Here is a 24822-nt window from a genome sequence, read left to right as displayed (position 1 = left end):
CCAGTTGGCACAACATAACATTAGACCAGTGAGTTTTAAAGATTATAGAGTCTGGTTGTGCAATAGAGTTCAAAGCTTTGCCGCCTTTTCAGGGGGTAAGGTTTACCAGACTGACCACGGGCCTACAAGAAGAAGTACAGATGCTGCTCAAGAAACAGGCGATTGTGCAAGTGCAGTGGATGGACAGGATGTCAGGATTCTACTCCTGTTATTTCCAAATCCCCAAGAAGGACAGAGGGATTTGGGCAATAATGGACCTGAGACAATTAAATCAATATGTGGACACACGGAAATTCAGGATGATAACCCTGCAGGGTATCTTGCAGTTCCTTGCAAGAGAGGAGTGGGCAGTAACCCTAGACTTGAAGGACGCGTATATTCATGTGGGGATATGTGAAAAAGTTGGTGATACAGCATACCAATATGTGGTTTTGCCAATTGGCCTTTCAACAGCGCCATGGGTATTTACAAAGGTCATGGCAGTAGTAGTGGCATACTTAAGAACAGAAGAGATAGTGATTTATCTCTATTTTGATGACTGGCTCATAGCAGCGACAAAGAAAAGTTACTTGCTCAGATACACATCTTGCGTCTCAATCATGAATGCGAACTAAACAAGGCCTACCTACAAGTGGTATTCACCAAGTGGGGTTGGCCAACAATAGATCTGTTTGCAACTGCTGCAGACAAAAAATGTCAAAGATACTGTTTCCAATCAGGGCATGGCAAGAATTCTCTGGGTGATGCGTTCCAGAATCTATGGACCCAGGGCCAATTCTGTCTCTTCCTGCCACAGCCTCTAATATCATGAGTGGTATCTCAAATGCTCAAGGATGCCACAAAAGCTATCCTGGTAACGCCTTGGTGGCCTAGACAGCCATGGTTTGCTCCCTTGCTAGAACTGTCAAAAGGAAAATACCACAAACTTCCAAATCAGCCAGACTTACTGAGTCAGAACCAAGGAATGACCCAATACCCACAGCTTGAAACGTTAAGACTGACGGCATGGCGTGTAGGCTATTAGACAAGATATTGCTTAACAATAGACGATACTCTACGAGATATAGTTACAATTGCAAATGGAGGAGGTTTGCGGCTTATGCAAAATGACAGAGATTTTTCCGTAGGAGAGGAATGGTTAGACAGATCCTCCTCTACATGACGACACTGAAGCTGTCAGGCTTAGCAAACACATCACTCAAAGTGCACTTGGCCACAATATCTTCAGAACACAAGGGCTGGGAAGGGACAACAGTTTTCTCCCATCCGGAAAGGTTTCTTAAGGGAGTAAACAACTTGTACTCACCAATAAGATACAGCAATGGGATCTGACTCTAGTGCTCAATGCCCTGTTGGAACAGCCTTATGAGCCTTTTGCAAAGGCCACATTAAGATACAAAACATTAAAAATGGCGTTCTTGATAGCAATAAAAGCACGAAGAGTTAGTGAGCTCATTGCACTATGGGCAGATCACCGGTACACCCAAATCTTTCCACAGAAGGTCCTGATGCGCCTAGACCCACACTTCAGACCCAAGATAATAACTGACTTCCATATAAATGAAGATATAGTTCTTCCAGCCTTCTTCCAAAATCCAGAATCGCAGTTAGAAAAGTCCATGCATTTTTTGGATGTGAGGAGAGCACTGCTATACTATCTGGATGCTACAAAGGACATCCGTAAGACAAAGAAGCTTTTCGTTCTCTACAAGGCAAAGTCTATAGGCAGGCCAGTCTCAAGATAAAGGCTGTCCCAATGGATAACTCAGACTATAAGGCTGTCATACGAGACTCAGGGGAAGAAGCCTCCAAATGCCATCAGAGTGCACTCCACAAGAGCGTATGTATCTTCAGCTGCCAATTTGGCAGGCATTACAATGCCAGACATTTGTAGGGCAGCAACATGGTCTACACTTCAGCTGTTTATTAAGCATTATGCGCTGGACCTCCGGCAGTCTAGGGACTCAGTTTTGGGGCGGACTGTCCTTAAGTGGGTCCTGCCTTGATGGCCCACCACCTGATAGGCAGCTGGCTAAACACCCATTCCTTATGAATGCAATGGATCACAATCCAGATAAACAGGTTGATCATCTGTAACAGATGATCTGGAGGTGATCACTTGTATTCATAAAACCTGCCTGGACCTCCCCGCAGTGAGCAGGGCAGGACAACGGCAATAACAAACGGGATCGTCAGAACAATAGCTTAAACTGGCGGCCTACAGAAACTGAGAGAGGCACTCCTCAACTGCCTAATATAACGGAAGCATGGACCACGTGCAGGGCTGTTGGAGGTGGCACGAGGAGCTAGTCAATCTACCTGTGAGGTCCCTGCGCAGGTGCAGAACCCCATTCCTTATTAATAAAACGGATCACCTCCAGATCATCTGTTACAGGTGAGCAACCTGTTTTTTGTGTGTAAACTACTTTGATGACTTCTTGTTTTGTTAAAAAGCATATATAATAATCTATTCATCATCATCATCATCATCTGGCCAATGGCATAATAATAAACAAGAGGTCTTGCTGGATTTTTGGTCACAGTCCGGTGAGTCAGTTGTTAGAATATTTATTTAAAAAGAAGAATTTTGTGTTGGTTACCAGAATGTTTTGAATAATTGTCAGTGGCATAATTTTCACTTGCTTGAAACATTCATAGTGCACATGCTTAGTATGATTCCATCATTCATATGATAGGGGTGTGACATGAGATTCAGCCATGTAGAATCAGCAACCCGATTATCTTTATGTATTCTCTGAAGCAGAATGGTTCCCTCTGCCTCTGTGGTTGCTTCCAGATGTTCCTGATGACATGTGTTCTTCTGCCCACATAGATTGGATTGTGTAGTGATATACCATATGGGTAGAAGAGTGTACATTATTTCGAACAGCCATGAAAGTGGCAAAAACCAGACCAGTAACTCTCTCTTAAAGAGAGTTTTAAAGGTGACAGCCTCTAAAATTCTTATGTCATGTTTGCATTTTCTCCTCCCCGTCCCCCTATTTGCTTGCTTGCTTGCTCCCTCATTCATTCATTCATTCATTCATTCATTCATTGACCAACCACATTTCCAGTCCACCTCATCCAAAGACTCTGGGCGGTGCACAACAAGTTTAAAAAATATAAAAACAAACACCATTTAAAACACACTGATTAAAACAATATAAAAACAATTTTAAAACAATTCAGAACCACTTAAAACCAATTAAAATACTTTAAAACAATTTAAAAGCCTTGGAAGGCCAGGCCAAACAAGTAAGTTTTCAGGGCTCTCTTAAAGGCCAACAAGCTTAAATTACAGGTATCGGCCGGGAGTGCATTCCATAGCTCAGGAGCAGCTACAGAGAAAGCCCGGCTCTGAGGCGTCACCAGATGTACCAGTGGTAACTGGAGACAGACCTCTCCAGATGATCTCAACATGCAGTAGGGATCATACAGAAGAAGATGCTCTCTAAGGTAGCCCAGACCCAAGCCGTTCAGGGCTTTAAAAGGTAATAACCATCACTTTGTATTTTGCCTGGAAATATTGGCAGCCAGTGCAACTGTTTTAAAACTGGCATAATATGGTCTCTCCGGGTTACCCCAGAGACCAGTCTGGCTGCTGCATTTTGAACTAACTGAAGTTTCCGAACTACGTACAAAGGCAGCCCCATGTAGAATGCATTGCAATAGTCAAGCCTGGAGCTTACCACTGTTTTGAGATCATTCTCTTCAAAGAATTGACGCAACTGTTGAATCAGCTGAAGTTGATGGAAAGCGCTCCTGGCCATAGCCTCCACTTGGGATACCAGGGCGAGGCCTGGATCCAAGAGCATTCCCAAGCTGTGTACCTGTTCCTTCTGGGGGAATGTAACCCCATCCAGCACAAGCAGATCTAACTCATCCCTCAAATTCCAATCCCCCACAATGAGTACCTCTGTCTTGCTTGGAACATAGGAAGCTACCATATACTGAGTCAGACCATAGGTCTATCTAGCTCAGTATTGTCTACACCAGGGTTTCTCAACATGTGGTTCCCCAGATATTATTGGACTTCAACTCCCATAATCCTCAGCCCCAGTGGCCTTTGGTTGGGAATTATGGGAGTTGAAGTCCAATTACATCTGGGGACCCACATGTTGAGAATCCCTGGTCTACACAGACTGGCAGCGGCTTCTCCAAGGTTGCAGGCAGGAATCTCTCTCAGCTGTATCTTGGAGATATCAGGGAGGGAACTTGGAACCTTCTGCTCTTCCCAGAGCGGCTCCATCCCCTGAGGGGAATATCTTGCAGTGCTCACACTTCTAGTCTCCCTTTCATATGCAACCAGGGTGGACCCTGCTTAGCTAAGGGGACAAGTCATGCTTGCTACCACAAAACTAACTTTCTTCAGCTTCAATTCAGATTCAGATTCAATTTGTTATTCCTCATCCAGCCCATTACTGCCCGTAGGCAGGCATTTAGGGAATGAACGCCATTCCCAGATGATGATGATGATAAGGAGAAATAGATTTGAGTGTCATCAGCATACTGATAACACCCTGCACCAAATTTCCTGATTACCTCACCCAGTGGTTTCATGTAGATGTTAAAAAGCATTCTATATGTATGTATAGGGTATATATGTACACACACAGCAGTGTTTATAAAAATTGATTTAATCTCTCTCTTTTGCCTACTAGCAGACATTATTAATGCTTCTTTTCTTCTGTAGATGTTTCAGTACAGAAAAGAAATACATGAAATATCTATAACAGCTACCAATGAAACAACTCTTGAAACAATGCTGAAAAATATCATTAACCTTTGGCAAAAAACTGATTTTCATTTATCTCCATATCGCACTGAGGCATCAGCTACTTTGATTATTACATCTGCTGAAGATATAATAGCTCTGTTAGAAGATTCTCAAGTAACAATTTCAACAATTAAAGGCTCTTGTTTTGTTGGACCAATTAAGGTAAACCTTAGTAATTATAGATGGTGACAACTATCTATAGTAATAGAGGTGACTTCAATTATCCTGATATCTGTTGAGAGACTAACTCCACTAAGTATTGAATCACCAATAATTGGTGACAATTTCCACTTTTAGAAGATAGAGAAAGAAACTAGGATTAATTATGCTTGATTCCTAACCAATAGGGGAGTGTTTGTCAATGAAGTTGAAGTAGTGGCAACCTGATCTTGTAATGGTAGAATTGTTGATTATGTGGAAAGCTAGTGTAGTTAAAAGTGTACCTTGGATTTCAGGAAAGCCGACTTTAACAGTACCAGCTCAAGGGCTTGTGCTGCTTGAGGCAGTGCTATGACACCACTGGCCAGGCACGCTGATGCCAACACCAGTGGACAGGGCCAGTCCCATCTCCTTTGCCTGTGCTGCCCTTCCCTGTTACCTTGCTGCCTTGCTTTCTGGGCATGCTAGGGTTTTAAACTGTGAGTCAACAGCGGAGGTGAGAGCAAGGTGTTTCTAGCAAGAGTGGAGGCTTCTGTTGCCACCACTTCACTAGCTGGTTCGCTTTCTCTCTTGCTTGCTTTCCCCATGCCTTCCACCAACAGGCTTTGTGCCCTGTGCTTTGCTTCCAAAATGGAGCAAAGTATGCAAGCCTGTTGGTGGAAGGTGTGGGAGGAAATAGAGTGTGTGAGAAAGCGATCTAGCTAGTAAAGCTGTTGCCACAGAAGCAATAAATCTGTGCTAGAAGTGTCTCCTGTGTCTCTACTGCTGACTCATAGTTTAAAACCCTAGTGTGTCCAGAAGGTAAGGCAGCTGGGAAATGGGGAAGGGCAGCACAAGTGTGGGAGGCATGGCTGGCCCCACCCTCTGATTAGCTGCCATATACTGAGGGGGGACAAAAAGGGAAGGTGGTGGGGTGATGAAGAGTCAGGGAGCTGTGACAGCAGCAGGCAGATGAGGGGACACCCACAGCAGGTGGAATGCCTGCACTCGCCACTTCATGGCTCAGGCACTGCTTGAGGCCACTGCCTCAGTTTGCCTCATGTGTGAGCCACCCCTGGATTTTAATATGCTCAGAAAAGTGCTATATAAGATTCTATGGCTAAATAAATGTTTGGGGAAAGGGGTCCAAGGGGAAAGGGAGTTTCTGAAGGAATTACTAAATCATTCTTATTAGAAAAGAAACATGGGAAACATCTGAAAAAGCCAAAGTAGCGGCACAAAAAACTTAGTGAGGTCATGTAAAAGAAATGGAAGGAAGAACAGGTCACTAACAACAGATAAATGGGAGGAGAACTGGCCTTGTGTTAGGAAGCATAAATTGTCCCTTTTGTTAAGCAAGGTCTATCCTGGTTTGCATTTGAATGGGAGACTACATGTGAACATGGTAAGATATTTCCTTTAGTGGTTGGGGCCACTCTGGGAAGAGCACCTGCATGCTTGCAAGCAGAAGATTCCAGGTTCCCTCCTTAGCATCTCCAAGATAGTGCTGAGAGATTCCTGCCTGCAACCATAGAGAAGCTGTTGCCAGTCAGTGTAGACAATATTGAGTAGATGGACCAATGGTCTGACTCAGTATAAGGCAGATTCCTATTATCCTAAAGATGAATAGCTCAGACTGAAAGCTAACATTCAGAATAAACTGAGACTGGTGAGGGATGCTAAGACAACCAAAACTGTTTTTCCAAATCAAAGTAAGAAGGAAATATTAGGCCTGCTATTCAGTAATGATGGTGAAATGTTAACAGATGACAAATAAAAGGTGGAAGTGCTCTGTTCTCATTTTGTCCACTTCTCCCAAAAGGGAAAACTGTGATCAACCTCACAAAAGCAGCATGAATGGTATGGGATCAGGGTTACAGTGCAAGACTGACAAGTTGTTCAGGAAATGCTTATTTAACTTCTTCACTGGATGAATTGCATCCAAGGGTACTAGAACAGCTTATTAATGTACTCTTAGAACCTCTTTTCTATCATATTTGAGATATTCTGGAGGATGAATGAGGTGCAACAGGACTGGAGATGGGCTAATGTCCAAAATCTCCAGAAAGGGGGAAAAGGAGCATCTGAGAAATTACTGTCCAGTTAATCTAATTGGTACCAGGGAAGACACTAGAACAGACTGTAAAGCAGTCAGTCTGTAAGCATCTTATTTATTTATTATATTTTATTTATTTTCATTTATTTATCAAATTTGCACACTGCACCAAACTTTCATCTCTGGACGGTTAACAATAACATATAACAAGTTAAAACATACATAAAACTTAAACAATTTAAACAGTCAAAACAGATTAAAACCTAATTTGAAAAGCCGAAAAAGCTTGGGTGAAGAGGTAGGTTTTTAAATGCTTTTTTAAAATTGCCAGAGATGGGGAGGATCCACAATCTTAGATCAGCAATCAAGAAGGCCCATCCCACCAGCCGAGCTGGCGGCAACTGGAGATGGACCTCTCCAGATGACCTCAATGGGCGGTGGGGCTTAAGAGAAGACATTCTCTTAAATACCCAGGGCACAAGCTGTTTAGGGCTTTATAGGTTATAACCTGCACTTTGTATTTTTCCAGAAGTACTCCCAGACTGCGTACCTGTTCCTTTTGGGGAAGTGTGGCCCCATCTAGAACAGGCAGATCAAAATCGTTTCTGGAGTTCTGACCCCATACAAGATAAGTACTTCTGTCTTATCTAGATTCAGTCTCAGTTTATTCTCCCTCATCCAGCCCATTACTGCTTTCAGACAGGTATATAGGGATGTTATGCCATGCTGACATGGAGAAGTAGATCTGGGTGTCATCAGCATACTGATAACACCCCACACCAAATCCCCCGATGATCTCTCCCAGCGGTTTCATGTAAATGTTAAAGACCATTGGGTTAGGGTTAGGTTAGCCTATGGCTGTAATAAATTGATTCATTGATTCATTCATTCATTGGAAACAGTGTGGAGCCATGAGGGACGCCATACATAAGCTCAGATTTCGAAGAGCAACAGTCTCCAATCGACACCATCTGGAATCTGTCTGAGAGGTAGGAGTGGAACCACTATAAGACAGTGCCTCCCACCCCTAACACTCTCAGATGTTCCAGAAAGATACTATGGTCAATAGTATCAAAAGCTTCTGAGAGATCTAAAAGGACCAACAGAGTAACACTCCCTCTGTCAATTCCCAATTGTAGATCATCCATCAGGCTGACCAAGGCAGTCTCCACCTCATAGCCCACCTGAAAGCCAGTTTGAAATGGGTCTAGATAATCAGTTTCCTCCAAGACCATCTGGAGCTGAGAGGTCACCACACTCGCAAGAATAAATCCTGCCAAGAGGATTGAAAATTAAAATGCTTATAATATAATGCCCTTATACAAATCTATGATGTGGCCACATCTGGAATACTGCGTACAGTTTTGGTCACCATATCATAAGAAGGATATTGTAGAACTAGAAAAGGTGCAGAAGGCAACTATAATCAGGGGGCTGGAGCACCTTTCTTATGAGGCAAGGCTACAGCACCTGGGGCTTCTTAGTCTGGAAAAGAAGCAACTATGGGGATCTATCAATGGCTACTAGACTGGTGACAATAGACCACCTCCAGCTTCAGAGGCAAGATGCCTCTAAATACCAGGGGAGCAATAGAGAGGGTTTGACCTCATCTCTTGCCTGTAGGCTTCTCAGAGGCATCTAGTGGGCCACTGTGTGTGACATGGTGCTGGACTAGATAGGCCTTGGGCCTAATCCAGCAGGGCTGTTCTTACTCTCAATGGACAGCCATAGCAAGTGTTTGTTCTGCTTCGGGGAGGTGCACATGGTTGAAACCTGCCCCCACTGTCTAAAACTGACTAAGCAGGCATGGAGAAATAGAGTATCTCGCCTTCACTGGGAACAGGCCTTTTGCTCTTCCCAATCTCTCACTCCCAAGGCTTCAATTGTGTCACATGCTCTTTGGCTTTGGGAACACAGACCTCAGAGGGAGAACAGGTGCCACTGCAGTCACCTAAGACTGTATAGGTACTGAGGCCTCCAGTACTGTGTGAAGCCCCATGCCTGACGCAAACCACACAAGCATCAGTGCCAATACCATCAACTTTGTCTACTTCAGCACCGAATGGTCAGCCAGCTCAGTTGTTTGGAATGGGGGGAGGAGGAGGAGGGGCTTCAGCAGAAGTCTACCAACTCAGTAGTTCCTCTGCATGCAGGACATCATCTCCCCAAGATCCCCCAAAGGAAACAGCCATTAGACCTGAATGCAATTGCAACAAAACCTAAGGAGAAAAAGAAGGTCCATCAATCTGTACCAACCCAGTCTCCTTCCAATAGTCTGAGACATCTACCAGTCTCAAATCCAAAAGAGTCACAACATATAGCCCCTAAGACTTGGATTTGGTAACTCCATAAGAACATCTCTGCTGAATCAGGCCCAAGGCCTATCTAGTCCAGCATCCTGTTTCACACATGCTCATTTTTACATAAGCATCCCACATCAAATTCTGTAGTTGTAGAGGCATCACAGGCAAAATCTTGTTCTCGGCGGTAGCTTTAAATCTAAAGATTTCAAACTAACAGGCCTATAAAGCCAGATACAATAACTTCCTATGGGGAAAGGTATCCCCATTTTTTGACTTACTACCACAGGATAAAAGGGACCCAGGTAAAGAAGTGGCACAGCTGGCTAAGCAAGAGCTATATTCTGATGGCATTTTGCTGAATGCATTGCCAAGATCATCTATCTATCGATCTATCAAATTTATACCCCACCCAAACTTGCATCTCTGATCATGGCAATATCAATAGCTATTGGAAGGCATGATTGGTTAAGATCTTCTGGGCTCATGTTTGAAGCTTGAAACAGAATGTCCTTCAAATGAAGGGTCTGTTTCGAGCACAGAAAGGAATGAGCCTGTTTCAGTTTGACTGTTTGAAGTGTTCAGATCACTATTTTGGAGGGCTGTTTTTCCCTTGCTGATTGGTTTTTTCGCATTGGCTTCCGATTGGCTTGCAATCTTCTTGCTGATTGGTTGGCTTGTTATCATACAAATCAAGTGTTGTCACTGGCAATTGTGCTTCCATTGACTGGGTGGAGGGAGGGGGAATACAGAAGGAGGGAATTTCAAAATGTATTCAAAGGGACTGGGAGGCCTTATACTTCTCTTGAAGAGGATACATCAGGAAAGGAGGAAGGTAGTTTTGATTTTGTGGTTTTCTTTTCTCAGCACTAAGTATAATATGCTGTGCTATTTCTGCTATAACTATCTGGTTTTTCTGAATCTCAGACTGACAAAGACAGAATGTACTTGCCTGCCTTTCTTGAGTTGTGGTTTGATTTGTGAGGTAGTCTTGTGGTGAAAAAAGACAGTGGCAGCTCTTTCTCTCTCTCTAATATTTCTTGGTGACTGCTGTGATGAGCACCATGTCTGGCCTTGAGATTAACTTGTGCTTCACTCACTGCTCTTGTCTGCTCTGCAATCTGCTTTGCAAGGTGTACTCAGTCAAAATGTGGTTGAAGTTGCTCTTCTCTAGTTGATCTTATGGCTATGCTTGCTGCTGAGGGTGCTGCTGCAATGCTGGGAAGTAAGAATGGAGTCACAATTGTGTGCAAGTGTGCGCCTTGTGCCAGTGATGTTACTGCAGTGCAGGCACTGTGGCTGGCAGTAGATTCTGGGTCAGTGATTCTTTTTTGGCTGTGTGTTTGGGAAAATGTTATTTGTTGGGAGGTACAGATTCCCTTTTGCTGTGTGCTTCTGTAGTGTTTTTAAAAGCAGAGTTGCAAAATGCATTGCAGGTTTCATTGCAAAATTTGTGGGTGTACTCTGTGAGCTTGTTCCAGTCATAGGGAACAATGGGGAAACTCTAATCACCCCATTTTAACCTTTTCCCCAAGCCCCCATAGGATCTTATGGGGATTTGGGTAAAGATTAAAAATCTCTTTAAAATAGTCTGTGTGCCCATTTCTTTTGTAGGTGGGGTGGTAGGTAGCACCCATCATGCTAGACCACCCAACCTACTTTGGTGTTCCCAGGAGCTACCTATGGGGAACAATGGGGTGTTTTGAGTTTCCCCATTGTTCCCTATGGCCAAAACCCCTCACAATGGGTCCCAACCCTGAGACCTCTGGGAGCTCTGAGAACACTCCTCAAGGATTAGGATGCTGCTGCTGAATGCCAGGTCAGTTAATGCTAAAACATCTCTCATCCACGATTTGAGTGTGGATGAGCATGCTTACCTGGTTGTATGAGCAGGGTGGGGTTGGTCTCTCTTAACTATGTCCTCCAGATTTTCTGATTCTGCAGAAACCCTGCCTGGAGTGTTGGGGAGGGGGCATTGCAGTCATCTATTGAGAGACCCTCCCCATTTCCAGCTGCCCGGTCAGGCAATCTCAGAATTTCGAGTGTCTGTCCTTGAGGGTGGGCCTCTGAGATAGGCTGGGCATTCTGTTGGTGCACTGACCACCCTGCTGCACTTCAGTCTCCCTACCTGAGCTGGCGGGGGTGGTCTCGGAGATGGCCTTGGGTTCCCCCAAGCTTATTGTTTTGGGGGATTTCTATGTCCACACTGAGGGCCCCCCCCATGGGTGTGGCTCAGGATTTCATGGCAACCATGGGCCTGTCTCAGTTGGTATCGGGCCCTACCCACATGGCAGGACATACTCTGGGTCTGGTTTTTGCTGACCGGGGAATAAATGATCTGGAGGTGGGGGAGTTTGAGATAACTCCCTTGTCATGGACAGATCATCATCTGGTGGGGTCTAGTTTGATTGCTCCATCTGCCCTTTGCAGGGGTGATGGACTGACTAGAATGGTCCACCCCTGGAGGCTTATGGATCCGCTTGGATTCCATATGACCCTCGGAGAGTTTCCAGTGTCCAGAGCTGGTGACCCTGTCGAGGCCCTGGTTGATCTCTGGAATGGAGAGATGGCCCAGGCTGTTGACACGATTGTCCCTAAATGCCCTCTCTGACTTTGTGGAGCCCATTCGGCTCCTTGGTTTTCCTCGGAGCTTAGGACGATGAAACAACTCGGATGATGGCTGGAACGATGCTGGAGGAAGAGTCGTGACAAATCCGACTGAACATGGACTAGAGCCCCTTTTATTATTATTATTTTTACATTTATATCCCACTCTTCCTCCAAGGAGCCCAGAGCGGTGTACTACATACTTAAGTTTCTCTTTCACAACAACCCTGTGAAATAGGTTAGGCTGAGAGAGATGTGACTGGCCCAGAGTCACCCAGTTAGTTTCATGGCTGAATGGGATTTGAACTCGGGACTCCCCGGTCCTAGTCCAGCACTCTAACCACTACACCACACTGGCTCTCATTTTAGGGACTACTCCGTTGCCGTGGGGGTGGCAAAGAAATGCTTTTTCTCCGCTTGCATTGCATCTGCTCAGTGCAGACCGGCGGAACTGTTTTGTGTAGCTTAGACATTACTGCACATATCACCCCAGGTAATGGGGGAGGAATCATCCACAGCCCGCTGTGATCAGTTTGTGTGTCACTTTGCAGATAAAGTCACTCGCATCCATGCTAATTTGGACTCTAGAGTTTGGCAGTTGCGGCAGACATGCCTTTGGTACCATCTGGTCGTATTGTGTTGGATTTTTCCCCCAGTTGCTGCAGCCTGAGGATGCAGACAAAATCCTGGGCAGTGTGCGGGCGACATTGTGTGCTCTTGACCCTTGCCATTCATGGCTAATAAAAGCTGCCAGGGAGGGTACAGGCAGATGGTTGGAGGTGATTATTAATGCCTCATTAATGGAGGGCAGGATGCCATCATGCCTCAAGGAGGCAATGGTAAGACCATTATTAAAAAAGCCCTCCCTTGATTCCTCCGACACGGACAACTAACCTGCCCTTTTCGGGCAAGGTGATAGAGCATGTGGTGGCATCCCAGCTGTAGAGGGTCTTGGGTGATACGGATTATCTGGAACATTTTCAATCTGGCTTCCGCCCCGGATATGGGACTGAGACTGCCTTGGTCACTCTAGTGGATGACCTACACTGGGAACTAGATGGGAAGTGTGTCCCTGTTGGTTCTGCTGGACCTCTCGGCTGCGTTCAATACCATCGACCATGGTATCCTCCTGGGCTGCCTCTCAAGTATGGGAATCGGAGGTACTGCGTTGCAGTGGTTCCAGTCCTTTCTTGGGGGGAGGGTCCAGAAGGTGGTGCTGGGGGACTACTGCTCAGCTCCATGGCCATTGGCCTGTGGGGTCCCGCAGGGTTTGGTCTTGTCCCCCATGCTGTTTAACATCTACTTGAAACCGCTGGGAGAGATCATCCGGGGACTTGGACTGAGTTGTCAGAAATATGCAGATGACACTCAGCTCTATCTCTCCTTGTCACCTGATCCTAAGGAGTCGGTGGATGTCCTGAATCCGGGGGCTGGAGGCCATGATGGGTTGGATGTGGGCTAATAAACTGGAATTGAATTCAGACAAGACGGAGGTAATGTTGGTCAGTAGGAGAGCTAATCGGGATGAGGAGATTCTACCTGTTCTAAATGGGGTTGCACTCCCCTTGAAGGAGCAAGTATGCAGCTTGGGGGTATTACTGGACCCAGCTCTGCTTTTGGAAGCTCAGGTGGAGGCGGTGGCCAGGAGTGCCTTTGCATGGCTTCGGCTAGTGCGCCGGCTGCATCCCTTTCTCGAGAAAGCAGATCTGGCCACAGGTACCCATGACTTAGTCATGTCATGGCTGGATTACTGTAACACACTCTATGTGGGGCTGCCCTTGAAGAATATCCGGAAACTGCAGCTAGTGCAAAATGAGGCAGCTAGGGTTTTATCTGGAGCTGCCCGTTGGGATTACATCACACCCATTTTGAAAGAGCTGCACTGGCTACCAGTTTGTTTCCGGGTCCAATTCAAGATGCTGGTTTTTACCTTTTGAAGCCCTTAATGGTTTGGGCCCGGGATACCTGAGGGACCGCCTGCTCCCAAGGGTTGCTGCCCACTTGACGAAGTCATCTGAGGGGGCTCTGCTCCGGGTGCTGACAATGAGGGAGACTCAGTTGTCGTGCACACGGGACAGGGCCTTCTCTGTTGCTGCCCCCAGACTCTGGAATGCTCTCCCGGTGGCTATTCACTCCTTGGTCTCCATCACAGCTTTTAGAAAGCATGTCAAATCATGGCTTTTTACCCAGGCTTTTATTTGATTGTCTCTGCTGCTGTTCTTTGTACTCTGTATTGCTTTTGTGCTTGTGTTTTAAATTTTTAATCAGACTTTTTATATTTTTAGCTTAATATTTTAATTGTGTCTTTTTTACAATCTTGTTTTTAATTTTTGCTGTAAACCACCTTGGGATTGTTTTAATGAAAGGTGGTATATAAATTTAACAATCAATCAATTTGTTCCCTCAAAGCTGGCTGTTTCAATGGAAAAAACCTCAAAATATTCCAGTCATCTGCATTTCATTTTAAGCTCAAAACAAAACACAGAACCAGTTTTGTGTACATCCCTATTAAACAATTTAAATTTGCCACACAATCCTTCCCCAGCTTTACACAAAAATGAGATTTGATCTAATGAATCAAGTGTATGAAAGGGAAGAATTAGCTGCAAGGTACAGCTTTGGCTTATTAATGTCCTGTTTTTGTGTGACAGAGTCTCGTGGATACTTGGAATCGTAAGCTGAATCTCTTTTCCTGCACTCTGGAGGCATGGCTGACTTGTCAAAGGAATTGGATTTACCTTGAACCAATCTTTCGTGCCCCAGAAATAAAGAGGTATGTTTCGTTGCAGCTATTCACTTGTCAATGAATAGCTAAACTTTCACATGAAAACCCAAATCAAAATTGCATTTGCTAATTATACATTTTAGGCTATATGCCTATTTAGGATTAATGAGAGGAACTGGATACTTTCCCACATTGTAATGCCAAGTAATGTTTGTACTTTCAGTGTCCATATTTCTTTTTAAAGTATTTACAAAAGTCTCTGTGTTTAGAGAATATTTGTGCCTTCTGTGAGTCATGGAGGGGCTGTCTTTTTTTTTTTTTTTTTGCTCAGCATGCATAGATTCTACATTGTTAATTCCTAATGCATTTAAGTTAAATTAAAATGGCAGCTGGGAGGATCCAGGTGCTGGGAATGCTATCAGTGCTTCAGGTGCTATTGTAGTTGCTACTGCCCACAGAGGCATGGTGTAAATTGTGGTAGGAGGAAGAAAGTCCTGTTTCTGCCAGTTAACATAAATCTCCCCAAAACCTGTTAGTAATTTGTCAGGTGGCATTACCCCTATTCATCCCTCCCCTTACAATCATTCCTCAATATCAAATTGGGTAGATCCTGCAAATTTGAAATTTGGGACACTGTTCTAGAGATTGTTTCCTAAGAATATTTATTATTTAAAAATAGACAGCTTATAGAAGAAGCAAGTCTTTTCTCTCAAGTTGATAACAAATGGAAAGAGATAATGAAGCGTACGGAACAGAATCCAAATGCTCTTAAGGCAACAACAACTGTGGGAGTCCTTGAGCAGATGCAGACCAACAATGCACACCTTGAGAAAATACAAAAGGCTCTTGAGGTAAATCAAACTAGATTACAATGGGAAGTAAAACTAGGATTTTTTCTTATTCCAGTCTGTCATCCCAGTCATCCAGTGAGGAATGAATAGCTATGTTTCTAGTGGGGAGCCTCCAAAGTTACTGAGTTGAAATGGGACATCAGCTTTTTCTTAATTTTTTTTATACATTTAAAATACATTCATGTCAAATCCAGCTGTGAGGTATCCAGTATGCATAAAATTCTTAAATAACCAAGCCTCCTGCTACCAAGACAGCTGCTTGTTTTTATACTTACTTCTAATGAGAGTAATTAGGAAGATTTCTATTGATAGGCCCAAAGACCATAGCCTTTCTTCTCCATAGTCTCTTTGCAGTCACACTAATGGAATTTATGCCTGTGTAGAACCTCCTTCAGGCAATTCTAGAGCTCTAACCAAGATTTATTTGGTTCCACTTAGTTATCTACTAAACACTGTGTTATTAGCAGCCTTTGGTGAACTCTCTCACATTCTGAGGCAAAATTACATCATGGCACAGTTCTAGTCAATTCAGAAGCTATCTTCTCCTCTGTCTTGGAGACATGTGACATAACCCATATGGGGCCATAGCTAAGTGGTAGAGCATCTGTGCTGCATGCAGAAGGTGCCAAGTGTAATCTCTGGCATCATCAGGTAGGACAGGGAAAGACTTCTACTTCAAAACCTGGGGAAGCCACTGCCAGCCATTGCAGACAGTCAGAGGCGTTCTTACCCCTGGACTTTGGGGCCAAAGTCCAGGGCCTCCACACACCCTGGGGCCACCCAAATCCTCTTTATTCTGTCCTGGGTGGTGTGGTTTGTGCCCTCAAGAACCTACGTGTTTAAAAAAATGATTCTTTACTTGCAGCAGGAGGTCTCCAAAGGCCTTTAGGTCCAGGCTCCAAAATTACCTAGGTACACCTCTGTAGACAGTACAGAGGGTTTCCCATTTAGGACAGGACTGCACAACTTTGATCCTCCTGCAGATGTTGGATTTCAACTCCCATCATCCTTGACTGTAGGCCATTGTGGTTGGGGATGTTGGGACTTGTAGTCCAACAAAAGCTAGAGGGCCCAAGTTGTGCTTTAGGAACATGGGAGAGACTCAAGAAACACATCTTCCATGGCCTTTCAGTCTAGTCTAGTAATTCCCTTTTGTACAGATGCTGTTCCCTGCCTTCTCCTCTCCACCACCCCACTCCCACTTCCGGGATCATTAGAGATGGTGGTAGAGAGAGTTCCCCAGTGCCCCCACCCCCGACATCCCTCCCAAATCAGAGCTGCAACCATCTCATATACCAAAGACCTGCAGTATCGAGATGAGATTTTTGCAGCTTGAAAAAGGGACTGTAGAGTAATCAGTGAAGAGCAACAGTAGTTGAAAGAAGAAGTCCCCTTCTAACCTTCCCCCTCCTAAAAGACTTCGGTTTGCTCACTAGAGCAAAGTTAGAAGACGAAGACAGAGTAAAGCCAGCAGAATAAGCAGCTCAATTTGCAGAATATCTGCCCACAGAAGACCTGGGTAATGATGTCATAATTGCATCAGCCAGTGAGATGTGTTTTCAGTCTCTCTCCAGGATTGCAGTTTCCAGCTAACTTTAAAGTGCCTTTTTAGGAAAACTGTAACAGCGAGAGTACTTATTCAATATAGATATTGTATGAGTAACAGTTGATTACACATTGAGTTCTGAAATTTAGGGGAAATCCTCATTGTTGCTACTAGCATCCAATGTGATGGGCTTAAAATCTCTGTGTATGTGTTTGTGTGTGCATGTGTGTACACACACACACACACACACACCTCAGCATTACAGACAGTTCAGGAATGAAGCCAAAAGGTACTGTGATGCTTTTAAAAAATTAACCTCCTTATTGTGGCATGAACTTCTTAAGTCTGAAAGAAGAAAAACATCTTAGATTATTTTAATCAAGTAGAATTTCCACAAAACTAATTATTCATCTTGCTGCGACATCTTCACACTATCTTCACCACCACACTAAAATTAAATATAGTGATATGCAGTATACATATATTCTAATGTGCTTATTTTTTGTGTGCATGCTCAATAACTGTATATTGCATGTTTTGGGGGCAAACTATGTCATCTGGGGCATGATCTGTTGAATCCATTAGAATAGGTTCTGTGCCTGAGCTGAAGCCTGTTGGTGTGGAGTACCACAGCTTCTCTTGGTGCTTGTGCCTCGCCCCACGTGGCTGTTTAAGGCAGGAGGAAGCACCAGCACTTTAGTTCCTTTGCAACTGCCATATTGATCGGTTCCTCAGTCATTACGGCTCCTCGTTCTGGTTCTTTGATCTGAGTGAGTTCTATAAGAAAAATAAATTGTTTTATTGGCTTTTCTGACCTTTGGACTGTGTTTTTTGACTACGTATTTTAGCAGGTTCTTTTCTAAATAAAAAGCAAATGAAAAACATGGAGAAGAATAAGACAAATTTAGCAGTGCAACCTCTTTAGACTGGCAGCATGTGTGATATTGTCTTCTCGCACTCATTTCAACACAATATAGAACAGGTAGATATCTAAAATCTGAAATGGGTAAAGGGCAACAGGAAGTAGCAAAGGAAATTAAAGACAGGGAAAAGCAACACCCTGGAGCATGGAAAACACATTATAGTTTTGTATTATTGCTTTCTTTTCACTTTACCTTTTAAATAAAATTATGTTTGATTTTTAATTTTTGGGACAGGACTATCTTGAAGTTAAACGTATGGTTTTCCCAAGGTTTTATTTTCTCAGCAATGCTGAACTTCTTGAAATATTAGCTGATAGCAAAAATCCCGATGCTGTGCAGGTAATGTTTAATATCATTTGTGTTGTATATTTCTATCTTACACATAGTTATAGGCTTAATATTTATTATGATATTTTGCTTCACATTTGTGCTATAGCCTCATCTTGTGAAATGTTTTGCAAATAGGAATTCTTTTAAATTTCTTAACAACTTATAAATCAGAAAAAATCCAGCAATAGCATAATACATATCTACCCACACTTGCACACACTAGGCTGATACATTTAACCCTAACAGTGGTGTATCTAGGGAAAATAGCACCTAGGGCAAGCACTGAAATTGTGCCCGTTTCACACCACCTGAGTGGACCGGCTCCTGACCATGGGTTGTTCTTTAGAATTATTTTCACATAGAGAAAGGGGGTGGGGAACAAAACTCTGAATGTTTAAATTAAAAGGTTCTCAGGAATTCTGTACTTTGAGAAATCGGAACCTATTAGCAAATTTGGCACACAACAGTGGATGTTTGATTCCAATGTGTGCAGATCATATTGGATCCCAGCAGCCATCACATTAAAAGGGCCATTTGACAAGTAATATTAAGAATATGTTTAGCCTTTTGTGCAAACCTAACAGGAAGGCAGATTTATATTAATTAAAAATACTTGATGCATTGCAAATAAATGTGATTACGATGAGATGCATTAGCACCTTCCGTGAAACAGAAGTATCCAAATGACAAACTTTTGGCAGGAGACACAGCCTCTTTCCATCTAAATTACACTAACATGCTTAATATAGGAAGAATGATTAGAAGCAGGAAAAGGATTCCAAGTGAACATCCATTATGAAGTTGTGACATTACAGAGGAGTGTGACATTTAGGTTAGCAATTGCTAACACACATCCTCACCATCCCATTAAATGAATTTAGCAAATGCTTCATTTTGTACCTGCTGGCACTGAAACACATCCACTTTTGTACTTTTCTGATCTTTACACACACATGGTAAAGCATCCTACAGGAAGCAACCAAAAACATCACAATACAATAGTTATGCACTTGCACTATTACCCACAAAAGGAGGAAATTCACAAATCATTCACAGTACAAAACCCTAAGCATTTTTACTCAGAAGTAAGTCCCACTGAGCCTTACTCTCTAGTAAGTGTGCTTAGGATTGCAGCCTCAGTTTATCTTTGGATAATTCCCACGGGCATTACAATGTAAAGCTAACAAAGTTGGCAACGCAGCAGTAGTTATTCAGTTCTGTCTAGAGGAGAGTAAAGGAGCTCACCATAAATTTGGCAGTTCCTTGAAAACTAACCATCATAATTCCCTCCCAACAGCACTGAATACCAAACGAGGATATAAGAAGCTTGCTGGAGAAGAGAGGAGGGGGAGGGAGAGGAGGGACTACCAACTTGCTGGGCACCCCATCTGTAGAGGAGGGACTACCAACTTGCTGGGCACCCCTCAGAGTGAGAGTCTGGGGTTCTTGCCTGGCTGCCCCTTCTCCTTTTGCCCCCTCCTGATTCCATCTGCCTCCCTGACCCCTGGACTGGTTGAGGTGTTGTGATGCTTTGCAGGACCGAGGCCAAGCCCAGGGTGACTTGGCAGGGTTTTTTTGTTTCCCTGGCTCCACCGGCCGGGCTTTTCGCCCAGGACTTATAAGGAAGGAAGCTGCCAGTGGTGGCGGGGCTGCCACCGAAGAGGCGACACCAAAGGGGGTCGCCCCTTTGGGGGTGCCACTTTAGGGGAGTAACGAGGGTGAGGGCCAGATTTTTTGGCCTGTTTTTTATATAAGGGGCTCTCCTTTGGAGCTGGATCTTTGAGGAGGGTGTTGAGGGGAGGTTCTGTTGTGGGTGGAGGTTTTTGGGTTAGAGGGTTGTTTTTATTGTACTGAGTTGAGCCAGGCCATTTGTAGATATGGGCTCTCCTGAGTGGGATACTGCAGGGGGTGCGTCCGGTAGTTTTGGGGCGGCTATTGCTGTAGTGGTGGGAAATAGAAGAACTGGCTTAGGCAGAGCAGCTGGCCATTACAGGGGAAGGGAAACTAGTAATTTAGTAACTGTTTCCACTTCCAGCTGCTCCATCAGCTCTCAGGCCTTGGGGCGCAGCTTCAATTTCCAACAGAGCCTGGCCTTGCTCCTCTGTAATACCAGGTCAGTTCAGAATAAGATCGAAATTGTCCATGACTTAATCATGGGTGAGGGAGCTGACCTGGCATGTATAACTGAGACCTGGCGGCGGGGGGGGGAGTGGTCCAGTGTGGGCTCAGCTTCTCCCTCCAGGTTATTCTGTTGTGGAGCAGGTTAGAGGAAGTGGTGTTGGGGTGGAGTGGCTGTGGTCCATAAGAATACCATTTCCCTTACCATGGCCCCTGTGGGGCAGCTAACTTATATTGAGTGTGTATTTTTGAAGCTGGCAACAAGGGATAGATTGAGGATTCTGTTGGTGTACCAATCACCCCGCTGCCCAACTGACTCCTTAACTGAGCTATCCGAGCTGGTCGCGGAGTTGATGTTGAAGTGTCCCAGGCTTTTGGTCCTGGGGGACTTCAATATCCACTTTGGGGCTGGCTTGTCTGGTACAGCTCAGGAGTTCATAGCGGCCATGACAACTATGGGCCTATCCCAACTAGTTTCTGAATCAACTCATGTTGCCTGCCACAATCTTGATTTGGTCTTCTGCTCAGATCAGGGGGGTATTCTGTGGGTGGGTGATCCGGTGGTTTCCCCATTGTCATGGACAGACCACTACCTGGTTAAGGTTGGTATCACAGCTACAATCCACTCCTGCAGGGGTGATGGACCAATTAGGACCCAGTGGGGTTACAAAAGGCCTTGGAGAGTTTCGAAGTTGGTGCTGCAGGTGATTCTGTTGCTGCCCTGGTGGGAACCTGGAATAAGGAACTTGCCAGAGCAGTAGACATGATTGCTCATAAGCATCCCTCCAGACCCTCTTCAAAATCGGCTCCCTGGTATACCTAGGAGTTGCGAGGGTTGAAGTGGGTGGGTAGGCAACTGGAGCGGAGGTGGAAGAGAACTCGGCTCGAATTTGACAGGATGCACAATGTGACCCACTTGAGGACTTACGTGGAGGCAGTGTGTACAGCAAAAAAGCAGTTCTGGTTGGCTCGCATTGCTTCCGCGGGTTCACGTTCGGTGGAGTTATCTCGGGTAGTGAGGAGTCTAATTTCTACTCCTTCTCTTTCTAATCAACTCCCGGAGGTGCTCTGCTGTGATGCCCTCAGTGGGTTCTTTGCAGATAAAATCTCCTGTATTCAGTCTGACTTGGATTCCACTTTTTCTGCAGGGGCTACGGAGGAGGTGTCCAGCAATCCTTCTTGCAATGTTAGGTTGGATCAGTTTCAATCTGTGATTCCTGAGGATGTGGACAAGCTGCTTGGAGTGGTGCGGTCTACCACTTGTTCTCTGGACACTTGCCCGACTTGGCTGCTTTGCTCTAGCAGGGAGATTATTGGAGGAGGCCTGGTGAATATCATAAATGCATCGCTGAGGGAGGGTAAGGTGCTTCCATGCCTGAAGGAGGCAATAATTAGACCTTTTCTTAAGAAGCCTTCCCTAGATCCCTCGGCGATGGATAGTTATAGGCCATTCTCTAATCTCCCTTGGTTAGGCAAGGTGATCAAGAGGGTGGTGGCCAACCAGCTCCAGGCGGTTTTGGAGGAAACTGATTACCTAGACCCATTTCAAACTGGCTTGAGAGCAGGCTATGGGGTTGAGTCAGCCTTGGTCAGCCTGATGGATGACCTATACCGGGGAATCGATAGAGGGACTCTGACTCTGTTGGTTCTCTTGGCGGCGTTTGATACGATCGACCATGGTATCCTTCTGGGTCGCCTGGGGGAGTTGGGGATAGGAGGCACTGCTTTGCAGTGGTTCTGCTCCTATCTCTTGGGTAGATCCCAGAAGGCGGAGCTTGGTGACAGTTGCTCTTCTAAATGAGAGCTGTTATATGGAGTCCCTCAGGGCACCATTCTGTTAACAATGCTTTTCAGTATCTACACGAAACCGCTGGGTGAGGTCATCAGAGATTTGGTGCTGGGTGTTATCAGTATTACTATTATTATTATTATTATTATTATTATTATTATTATTATTATTTCGATCTATACCGCCCTTCCAAAAATGGCTCAGGGTGGTTTATACAGAGAAATAACAAACAAATAAGATGAAACCCTGTCCCCCCAAAGGGCTCACATTCTAAAAAGAAACATAAGATAGACACCAGCAACAGTCACTGGAAGTACTGTGCTGGGGGTGGATAGGGCCAGTTACTCTCCCCCTGCTAAATAAAGAGAATCACCATGGTAAAAGGTGCCTCCTTGAATTAATAACAATAACAACAACAACAACCCCCAGTGAGGCACTACCTTGGCATGGTTGTGGGGCTTGTGTGCTCTGAGGAAGGTGAGAGCTATGCCAGAGGTCCAACCATACTGGACAGGTCTCACCAGAGGAGCCAGACAAAGAGTGCCTCTCCCATCAACAATATGGTGAGACGTAACTTTAATAAATCTATACTGGATGTGTCGTCGCCCGGGTCAACAAGGACCGCGCCAGATGCTATAGTCCCTGGACATCTGGTGGCAAGTGGGCAATAGGACTCAGGATCTTCAGTTGAGCAACCAGGGCTAGAGACAGCAAAATTACTGGAAGAAATGTCGCTTAACTGAAAAAAATATACGAAAAATGCCAACAAGGAAATAATGATCTGCTATTACAAGTCTAGTCCAACTAGAAGAGGTTATTTAAAAAGAATGTACCAAATTTGGAAAGAGAAGCATCCAGATACAGAAATAACAGAACAAAGGCTAGAAGACCAGAGAAGATTCATAATAAGAAATAAAGTATTCACAGGAGTTGAGCTGGAAGAACTGCAAAGAGCAACACAGGCTCAAGATATGGAAGAAGAATTATCACCAATTGAAGAAGTTGCTCAGGCACAGGTGGAGGAGGTGTTGGAAATTGAGGATGCCACTGTTGCTGAACTGTTTCAAAATCAAAACCAGGCAACCTCCCCTTTGCCTTCACCTCAAAAACCTGAATGCTGTTTAACAGAAAAGCAACAAGAACTAAAGCAAAAAATAACTGAGCACATGAACCAAACAACCACCAGGGTTCGACTTCCCGCTCTAAAACAGTTGCCAAAAAACAACTTGCTCAGGCATTAAAAGATGTCAGTGTTGCACTTGCAGAAATAACAACCAATAATTTGCAAGAAACAAACCAACTAATGTACAGTGCAGCAACAATAACAACACAAGAGTTCGGATATAAGATCAGTGGACCTGTCAAAAAAGAAAGCAGTACATCACCTAAATGGAAGATTAGATTAGAAAATAAAATCTCCAGGCTTAAATCAGATGCTAGTAAATTGAAAGATATGAAAGACAAGAAGCTGAAGAATGAAAACACCAAAGAGTATCTGATCCAAAAATACCACCTAGATTCAAGGAGAATTAGAGAAGTCCTGGAAATAATAAAGCAGCAAATAACAGCAGTGTCAAAGAAGATTAGCAGATATGAAGCCAGAATTACACAACACAGGCAGAATCTCCAATTCCAGTTGAATCAGAGACGTTTCTACCAAAGCATTGAAGGATAAACTGCAAGAAACGTAGAATCACCAAATAAAGAAGAAACAGTGCAATTCTGGGGGAAATTATGGGACAATCCAATAGATTATAATAAAAAAGCAGGCTGGATGAAAGAGGTCAAAAAATGTAACCAACAAATGCAAGATCTAATAATAACACCAGAATTAATAAGTGAAAGAGCAAAGAAAATTAAAAATTGGACTGCGCCAGGCGATGATGAACTGCATGGCTTTTGGCTTAAACACCTAACAAGCCTTCATAGCAATAGCACTTAGCAATAGCACTTACATTTATATACCGCTCTATAGCCGAAGCTCTCTAAGCGGTTTACAATGATTTAGCATATTGCCTCCAACATTCTGGGTACTCATTTTACCGACCTCGGAAGGATGGAAGGCTGAGTCAACCTTGAGCCCCTGGTCAGGATCGAACTTGTAACCTTCTGGTTACAGGGCGGCAGTTTTACCACTGCGCCACCAGGGGCTCGTGGTGGCGCATAAACAACTATCTAAACAGTTCAATCACATTTTGCAAGGCGGTGATATTGAACAATGGCTAACAACTGGGAAAACTCATCTCATAATGAAAGCCAGCAAAAGGTGCAGTTCCAAGTAATTATAGACCGATAACCTGCCTGCCAGCCATGTTCAAATTATTAACTGGAATCATAGCAGATGAAGTGATGCAACACTTATTAACTAACAAAGAGCTTCCAGTTGAACAGAAAGGAAATTGCCCGAACACCAGAGGCACAAAAGACCAGCTGCTCATTGACAAAATGATTTTAGAAAACTGCAAGAGAAGAAAAACCAATCTAAGTGTTGCATGGATTGACTACAAGAAAGCCTTCGATTCATTGCCTCACACATGGATACTAAAATGTTTAGAAACAACTGGTGTCAGCAAAAACATTCAGATATTTATTTAAAAAGCAATGAGCATGTGGAGTACACAGTTAACAATCAATGGCGAGACACTTGGACAGGTTAGCATTA

General features: G+C 44.2%; 1 protein-coding gene across 14 annotated transcripts in view; it reads left to right on the top strand.

Annotated features, from left to right (window-relative positions):
* DNAH14 (dynein axonemal heavy chain 14) overlaps positions 1-24822 on the top strand; it is a 477343-nt gene that overhangs the window by 149505 nt on the left and 303016 nt on the right. For all 14 annotated transcript variants that reach the window (XM_053307834.1, XM_053307849.1, XM_053307840.1 and 11 more), the window contains 4 exons: positions 4694-4939; positions 14530-14651; positions 15283-15454; positions 18158-18262. In XM_053307834.1, coding sequence (XP_053163809.1) covers positions 4694-4939; positions 14530-14651; positions 15283-15454; positions 18158-18262 — 645 coding nt within the window. The remainder of the gene's footprint in view (positions 1-4693; positions 4940-14529; positions 14652-15282; positions 15455-18157; positions 18263-24822) is intronic.

The sequence above is a fragment of the Hemicordylus capensis genome, chromosome 1, assembly GCF_027244095.1.
Source record: "Hemicordylus capensis ecotype Gifberg chromosome 1, rHemCap1.1.pri, whole genome shotgun sequence".
NCBI classification, from domain to species: Eukaryota; Metazoa; Chordata; class Lepidosauria; order Squamata; family Cordylidae; genus Hemicordylus; species Hemicordylus capensis.
The sequence above is the reverse complement of the archived record's forward strand: the minus strand, read 5'-3'. Positions and strand labels throughout refer to the sequence as shown.